The 8,772-nt window shown below is 39.1% G+C and overlaps 1 protein-coding gene across 1 annotated transcript in view; it reads left to right on the plus strand.

Annotated features, from left to right (window-relative positions):
* Nucleotides 1-6,810, plus strand: part of LOC133055172 (zinc finger protein 845-like) — a 56,680-nt gene extending 49,870 nt beyond the window's left edge. Inside the window, exon 6 of the mRNA XM_061140610.1 lies at nt 733-6,810. Coding sequence (XP_060996593.1) covers nt 733-4,829 — 4,097 coding nt within the window. The 3' untranslated portion in view covers nt 4,830-6,810. The remainder of the gene's footprint in view (nt 1-732) is intronic.
* The last annotated feature ends 1,962 nt before the right edge of the window (nt 6,811-8,772 follow it).

Consider the following 8,772-nt stretch of genomic DNA (forward strand, 5'->3'; position numbering starts at 1 on the left):
TTAAAATTATTTTAGGGAATTCCCTGACAGTCCAGTGGACAGGATTCAGCTCTTTCACTGCAGTGATCCAGGGTTTATTCCATGGTCAGGGAAGTAAGATCTCATAAGCCCTGTGATGGGGAGTGAGGGGGTGGGTGGTGGAGCTGTTTTAACAGATTCTTTATTTTCACTATGCAGTGCTTGTTGAACAGTTGTCAACTGCCATTTATGTTTTACAGTATTTGTTAGAATGCTTCCTTTGGATTATTTACCACTACAGGGTATTGCCTTTTTGATCCTTGCTGCTCAGTCCCTCTGAGTCCTGTCTGACTCTTTGTGATCTCATGGAGTGTAACCTGCCAATCTTCCCATCCATGGATTTTTAGTGTTTTTTCTCCTCAATTATGAGGCAGAAGTGTGTTTACTGCCAAGTAGAATGAGCTTTGAGGTCATGGTAGGAAAATACCTTTTCTTTTATGACTTGACATGAGTTTGCATAAAATGAATATTTTCCTGATTGCATCTTTGAAACTTGGCTACGCTAAAATTAATTTGAATTATGTGTGATCACTTCTTTTTTTAACGAGTTCTATTTCTTTGTAAATGTTCCTTATATTTCTAAGTTCATCATCGGGAAGATTCTTCATTCTGTTCAGAATGGGTATGACTTTTGGTATAATATCATGTGTTCAATATGAAAGAATTTATTTATGAATTTTAATTAATAGGATACCTATGGTTTATATCTTGTAGATGTGTCTCATATACATGTGACCAAGAAATTACAAGCAAAAGGAAACAGTGGAAAAGGAGAAATTATGCAAAGAGTGATGTTTGGAAGAACTGAAACCCATGAAACCAAAGATTTTTTCCTCGGGAAGATAGAGGAAACTGTGCATGGTTTTGAGAGTCTGTGGACAGATGATGAAAGAAGTGACAATGAAATATCTATATCCCATAACAAAAATCTTACTGATGGAAAAGATCATCAGAATAGAAATGATGCAGGAGATAAGCCTGTTGAAAGACTCGGATCAAGCTTTCATGAAGAATTGCAGATGCTTCAGTCTGAAGGGACGATTTTTGAATGTAGTCAAATTGTGACGAATATTAACAGTAGCCCCTCAGGTTTGCCACCTCAGAGAACTCATAGTGTCTGCAAAGGCATTTGTCATAAACGTGAGAGTGCTGTTATGCGTCCCTCAGAACAGGCCCTAGACCAGGAAGGACACAAGAAAAAATCTTACAAAACTCCTGAGTGTAGCATAACCTTTCTTCAGCACTCAGAACTCACTAGACATCAAAGAATCCTTACAGGAAGAAAACCATATAAAGCTGACATACATGGCAAGGCCTTTAATGATAATGAGAGCCTTGCAGTTCATCGGAGAAATCATACTGGAGAGAAACTGTATAAATGTGATGTATGTAGCCACAGCTTTAAACAGAACACAGCCCTTCAAATTCATCTGAGAGTACATACTGGAGAGAGACCATATAAATGTGATGTATGTGGCCACTCCTTTAAGCACAAGACACACCTTCAAAATCATGGGAGAACTCATACTGGAGAGAAGCCATATACATGTGATGCGTGTGGAAAGGCCTTTACTCGAAAAGAAAGCTGTGCACTTCATCAGATCCTTCATACTGGAGAGAAACCATATAATTGTGATGTATGTGGCCGTGGCTATACTCGAAAGTCACAACTTAGAATTCATCGGAGAGTTCATACTGGAGAGAAGCCATATACATGTGATGTGTGTGGAAAGGCCTTTTCTCGCAAGGAAGGATGTGCACTTCATCAGATCCTTCATACTGGAGAGAAACCATTTAAGTGTGATGTCTGTGGCCGTGGCTATATTCGAAAGTCACAACTTGAAATTCATCAGAGAGTTCATACTGGAGAGAAGCCATATAAATGTGATGTCTGTGGAAAGGCTTTTACTCGCAAAGAAAGCCATGCACTTCATCAGATCCTTCATACTGGAGAAAAACCATATAAATGTGATCTGTGTGGACAGGCCTTTACTCGCAAAGAAAGCCATGCACTTCATAAGATCCTTCATACTGGAGAGAAACCATATAAATGTGATGTATGTGGCCGTGGCTATACTCGAAGCACACAACTTGCAATTCATTGGAGACTTCATACTGGAGAGAAACCATATAAATGTGATGTGTGTGGCCATGGCTATCCTCGAAAGTCACAACTTGTAATTCATCAGAGAATTCATACTGGAGAGAATCCTTATAAATGTGATGTATGTGGCTGTGGCTTTACTGGAAAGAGACAACTTAGAATTCATCGGAGAATTCATACTGAAGTGAAATCTTACAAATGTAACAATTGTGGCAAATGTTTTTTTGCACTGTTTTCCTTAAATAAACATCAAACAATTCAAACAGGTGAGAAAGCATGTAAATGTAATTTGTGTGGCAAAATGTTCAGTTCCAGGTGTTATTTAGCAGTTCATCAGAGAACTCATACTGGGGAAAAACCATATAAATGTGATGTGTGTGGAAAGGCCTTTACTCGCAAACAAAGCCGTTCACTTCATCAAATTCTTCATACTGGAGAGAAACCATATAAATGTGATGTGTGTGGCCATGGATATACTCGAAAGTCACGACTTGTAATTCATCACAGAGTTCATACTGGAGAGAACCCTTATAAATGTGATGTATGTGGCTGTGACTTGACTGGAAAGAGACAACTTAGAACTCATCGGAGAATTCATACTGAAGTGAAATCTTACAAATGTAACAGCTGTGGCAAAAGATTTTTTGCACTGTCATCCTTAAATAAACATCAGGCAGTTCCAACAGATGAGAAAGCATGTAAATGTAATTTGTGTGGCAAAATGTTCAGTTCTAGGTGTTACTTAACAGTTCATCAGAGAACTCATACTGGAGAGAAACCATATAAATGTGATTTATGTGGCCATGGCTATCCTCGAAAGTCACAACTTGTAATTCATCAGAGAATACATGCTGGAGAGAATCCTTATAAATGTGATGTTTGTGGCTCTGGTTTTACTGGAAAGAGACAACTTAGAACTCATTGGAGAATTCATACTGAAGTGAAATCTTACAAGTGTAACAACTGTGGTAAACGTTTTTTTGCACTGTCATCCTTAAGTAAACATCAGGCAGTTCAAATAGATGAGAAAGCATGTAAATGTAATTTGTGTGGCAAAATGTTCAGTTCCAGGTGTTACTTAGCAGTTCATCAGAGAATTCATATTGGAGAGAAACCATATAAATGTATTGTGTGTGGCTGTGGCTATACTCGAAAGTCACAACTTGGAATTCATCAGAAAGTTCATGCCGGAGAGAAGCCATATAAATGTGATGTATGTGGCTGTGAATTTACTGGAAAGAAACAACTTAGAACTCATCGGAGAATTCACACTGAGGTGAAATCTTACAAGTGTAACAGCTGTGGCAAACTTTTTTTTGCACTATCATCATTAAATAAACATCAGGCAGTTCAATCAGATGAGACAGCATGTAAATGTAATTTGTGTGGCAAAATGTTCAGTTCCAGGTGTTGTTTAGCAGTTCATCAAAGAACTCATACTGGAGAGAAACCATATAAATGTGATGTGTGTGGAAAGGCCTTTACGCGAAAAGAAAGCCATGCACTTCATCAGATCCTTCATACTGGAGAGAAACCATATAAATGTGATGTATGTGGTCGTGGCTATACTCGAAAATCACAACTTGAAATTCATCAGAGAGTTCATACTGGAGAGAAACCATATAAATGTGATGTGTGTGGAAAGGCCTTTACTCGCAAAGAAAGCCATGCACTTCATCAGATCCTTCATACTGGAGAGAAACCATATAAATGTGATGTATGTGGCCGTGGCTATATTCGAAAGTCAAAGCTTGTAATTCATCAGAGAATTCATACTGGAGAGAATTCGTATAAATGTGATGTATGTGGCCGTGGCTTTACCGGAAACAGACAACTTGGAATTCATCGGAGAATTCATACTGAAGTGAAACCTTTCAAATGTAACAGCTGTGACAAACGTTTTTTTACTCGGGCGTCCTTAAAAATACATGAAGTAGTTCATACAGATGAAAAAGCACGTAAATGTACTTTATGTGGCAAAGTCTTCAGTTCCAGGTGTTACCTTACAGTTCATCAGAGAACTCATACTGGAGAGAAACCATATAAATGTGATGTGTGTGGGCAGGCGTTTACTCGCAAAGAAAGCCATGCAGTTCATCAGATCCTCCATACTGGAGAGAAACCGTATAAATGTGATATATGTGGCCGTGGCTATACTCGAAGCACACAACTTGCAGTTCATCAGAGGGTTCATACTGGAGAGAAACCATATAAATGTGATGTATGTGGCAAAGCCTTTAGAGTAAATGGCAGCCTTACATCTCATCGGAAAATTCATTGCCGAGAGAAACCATATAAATGTGATGTATGTGGCAAGGCCTTTAGTGTAAACGGAAGCCTTAGAACTCATCAGAAAATTCATACTGGAGAGAAACCATATAAATGCGATGTATGTGGCAAGGCCTTTAGAGTAAACGGAACCCTTACATCACATCAGAAAATTCATACTGGAGAGAAACCGTATAAATGTGATGTATGTGGTAAGTCCTTTACTATAAACGGAAGCCTTACAACTCATCGGAAAATTCATACTGGAGAGAAACCATATAAATGTGATGTGTGTGGCAAGGCCTTTAGTTTAAATGGAAGCCTCACATACCATCAGAAAATTCATTCCAACGAGAAACCATACAAATGTGATGTATGTGGCAAGGCCTTTCGAGTAAAAGGAAGCCTTACATCTCATCAGAAAATTCATACTGGATAGAAAGCATATAAATGTGATGCATGTGGCAAGGTCTTTAGTTTCAAATCAACCCTTGCATTTCATCAAAGAATTTATACTGCAGAGAAATGTTACAAATTAACAATGGTGACAGAGCTTTTAGTGCAGTCATCCTTATCTCTCCATCAGGCAGTTCATACAGGAGAGAAAGCATAGAAATGCATCTATGTGGCAGTCTTCAATTCCAGCTGTTACTTTGCAGTTCATTAGAGAACTCATATTTGAGAGAAACCATATAAATGTTATGTATGTGGCAAGACCTTTAGTCAAACTGAAAACCTTGCAATTCATTGGAGTATTCATACTGGAGAGAAAGCATATGAATGTGTTGTCTGGTAAGGCCTTTAGTCATATTGGTAAGCTTGCAGTTTATCCAAAATTCATACTGGAGAGAAACCGTATAAATGTGTTGTGTGTGGCTGATGCTTTACTTGATGTGCACAACTTGGAATTCATCCGAGAATTCATACTGGAGAGAAAACACATGAATGTGATCTCAATGTCAAGGCTTGTAATCTAAATGCAAACTTTACAGTTCATCAGAGAATTCATGTTGGAGAGAAACCTTACAAGTGAAACAATGGTGACAAAAGTTTTAGTGCACAGCCAGTCTTAACTCACCATCAGGCAATTCATACAGGAAAGAATGCATAGAAATGTGATGTATGTGGCCAGTGGTTTACTTGAAATGACCATCATAAGAAGCATCAGATAATCATAGTGGAGAAAACTGTTAAAAATGGGACAATTGTGAGAAGCATTTTAGTGCAACTGTAATGAGTATGGCAAAGCCCCTAATCTGAGTTCAGGCCTTATAATTCATCAGAATTCATACTGTATAGAAAGCGTAAAAATGAATATGGCAAAGTTTGTAGTTCACTTTCAGCTGTAACTGACCATTTTGCAGTTCATACAGGAGAGAAGCCACATCAATGGGATTTTTACGACGAAGCCTGCAGTCACATGGAATGACTTTGCAGATCATCTGAGAGTCAGTGCAGTGAAAACTTCTAAATCTAGTGAGTGAAGAAAGTATATGAAGTTTTGGGCCTTCAGAAAAGTCAGACTGGAGGAAAACTGCATGAATGTGGTAGATATGGTAAAGCTTTGATTCTATATTCATACCTAACTGATCCTCAGGTAATTAATGTGAATTGAAATCTTACCCACATTATGCATGTGGTAAGTCTTTTGGAAGGTGTTCATTTTTTTACAAAACATGAGAAAATACCTACTGGCAAGAATCCATACATTCAGAGCACAATCAGTCCCTCCAGTGGAGGAAATAATAATGTCTGTGGCCAGGATTTCAATAACAGGCAGATCATTCCCTTCATCAGGAAAATTCATTATTCCTTCAGGTGCTATTCAGGCCTAAAGGCATCAGGTGACACAAACTTGAGAGACCTTCCAAATGTTATCAATGTGGGCAGGGTTTTTGTTTACACCTTAAGCTTCTTGAGAATATTCACACTAGATAAAAACTGTATCATTGTAATAATAAATGTGTCAGGGTTTTTAGGCAACAATCTGAAGTCAGGCTTCAGTAAAGAAGTCATTTTGGAGAGAAAGCTCACAAGTGACATGAGTATGTAAACCTTAACTTGGGATCACAACTCACCATCCATCACATCATCCATAGTAGAGAGAACCTTACCAGTGTAGAATATGGCACAAGGCTTTTAGGTACTCCCTGTTATCTCAGTGTTCACCAAACACTTTCTACTTAGAAACACAAATATTATGGCAGTTGTGACAATTACTGCTCACTCTTTAGGTATCTAAGAACATATATGCTGGAGATAAACCACACTAATACAATGTTTGTGGAAAGCTATTGTGAAGAAACTTGAGTCAAAAGAACCAGAAAAGTATGCGTGTGTATCTGTTTCATCATTGATTGCTGCCATTTCTGTTGTACCGTTGTTTTCTGCAGTTTTGTGCTCTAATAAAATTTGTATAATTTCCCCCATAACCCTGAATGGATCATGTTTCTTTCAACAGCAGAGTTTTCGCCACCTCAGTACTTCATAACAGAAACTAGCAACGCACCAAAGGCTCTCAAGGTTGAAAGAACGTAGAATTTCTTTTCATGATGAAATCAAGCAATAGATAATTTTGGGATTATATGCTAATAATTTGCACTTGAGTTATTCTTTCCACACTGTACATAACGGTGCAGTTATATTTCCTGAGTCCTCTTGTGCCGAAATGAAACTAATAGCATGTGCCTAGTTTACATGAACTGAAAATAGGAATAATAACTGTGCAAAAATTAGGAAATAACTTGGGAAATAAGGTTAAAAGTGATAGCTCTTTTTGAGCTGGGAGCATTCTGAAATAAATTATTTTTTATTATTCACTTGTTATTGGTCATATAGTTGTGGCTCACGGGATATCTACAAAGCATGTAGGAATTTCCCAGACCAGGGATCTGTCCCATGTCTCCTCCTTGGCAGGCGGATTCCTTACCACTGAGCACCAGGGAAGACCCGGAAATCGTTTACAATCCACACTATATGATGGGAATTTTTATGGTTTGATAAACTAGAAATTTCCTATATTCAGTTCCCAACATGTTGGTTCTTGTTACTTTGCAGTCACTGAAAGAAGGTGGAACCACACCCAAAGTTTGGTTTGAATATTGAGACAGATGAATCCATACGTTGAAGTCTTATGAGAATGTTTGTTAACTGCTGAAGCTTTCTAGTTGAATCAAGGCACACTTCCAAGCTGTTCCGTTTAGTCGCTCAGTTGTGTCCGACTCTTTGCGACCCCATGGACTGCAGCATGCCAGGCTTCCCTGTCCATCACCAACTCTTGGAGCTTGTCAAACTCATGTCCATTGATTCGGTGATGCCATCCAACCATCTCATCCTCTGACATCCTCTCCTCCTGCCTTCAATTGTTCCCAGCATCAGAGTCTCTTCAAATGAGTCCATTCTTCTCATCAGGTGGCCACAGTATTGGACTTTCAGAATCAGCATCAATCCTTCCAATGAATATTCAGGTCTGGTTTTCTTTAGGATGGACTCGTTGGATCTCCTTGCATTCCAAGGGACTCTCTCGAGTTTTCTTCAACACCACAGTTCAAAGCATCATTCTTGGGTGCTCAGTGTTCTTTATCGTCCAAATCTTACATCCATACATGACTACTGGAAAAACCATAGCTTTGACTAGGCAGATCTTTGTTGGCAAAGTAACATCTCTGCTTTTTAATAATGCTGTTTAGGTTAGTCATAACTTTTCTTCCAGGAAGCAAGCGTCTGTTAATTTCATGGCTGCAGTCACCATCTGCAGTGATTTTGGAGACCAGGAATATAAAGTTTGTCACTGCAATGTTTCCCCACCTGTTTGCACTGAAGTGATGGGACCAGATGCCATGATCTTAGTTTTCTGAACGTTGAGTTTAAGCCAACTTTTCCACTCCTCTTTCACTTTCATCAAAAGCCTCTTTAGTTCTTCGCTTTCTGACATAAGGCTGCTATCATCTGCATATCTGAGATTATTGATATTTCTCCTGGCAATTGGAGGAGGCAATGGCAATGCGCTACAGTACTCTTGCCTGGAAAATACCATGGACGGAGGAGCCTGTTAGGCTGCAGTCTATGGGGTCTCGAAGAGTTGGACACGACTGAGTGACTTCACTTTCACTTTTCACTTTCATGCATTGGAGAAGGAATGGCTACCCATTACAGTGTTCTTGCCTGGAGAATCCCAGGGACGGGGGGGCCTGGTGGGCTGCCGTCTGTGGGTTCACACAGTCGTACACGACTGAAGTGACTTAGCTGCAGCAGCAGCTCCCAGCAATCTTGATTCCAGCTTGTGCTTCATCCACCCCAGGATTTCTCATGATGTAGTCATGTAGTTAAGTAAGCAGGGTGACAATATACAGTCTTCACATACTCCTTTCCCTATTTGAAAC

Source organism: Dama dama, chromosome 4 (genome assembly GCF_033118175.1).
Source record: "Dama dama isolate Ldn47 chromosome 4, ASM3311817v1, whole genome shotgun sequence".
In the NCBI taxonomy this organism is placed as follows: Eukaryota; Metazoa; Chordata; class Mammalia; order Artiodactyla; family Cervidae; genus Dama; species Dama dama.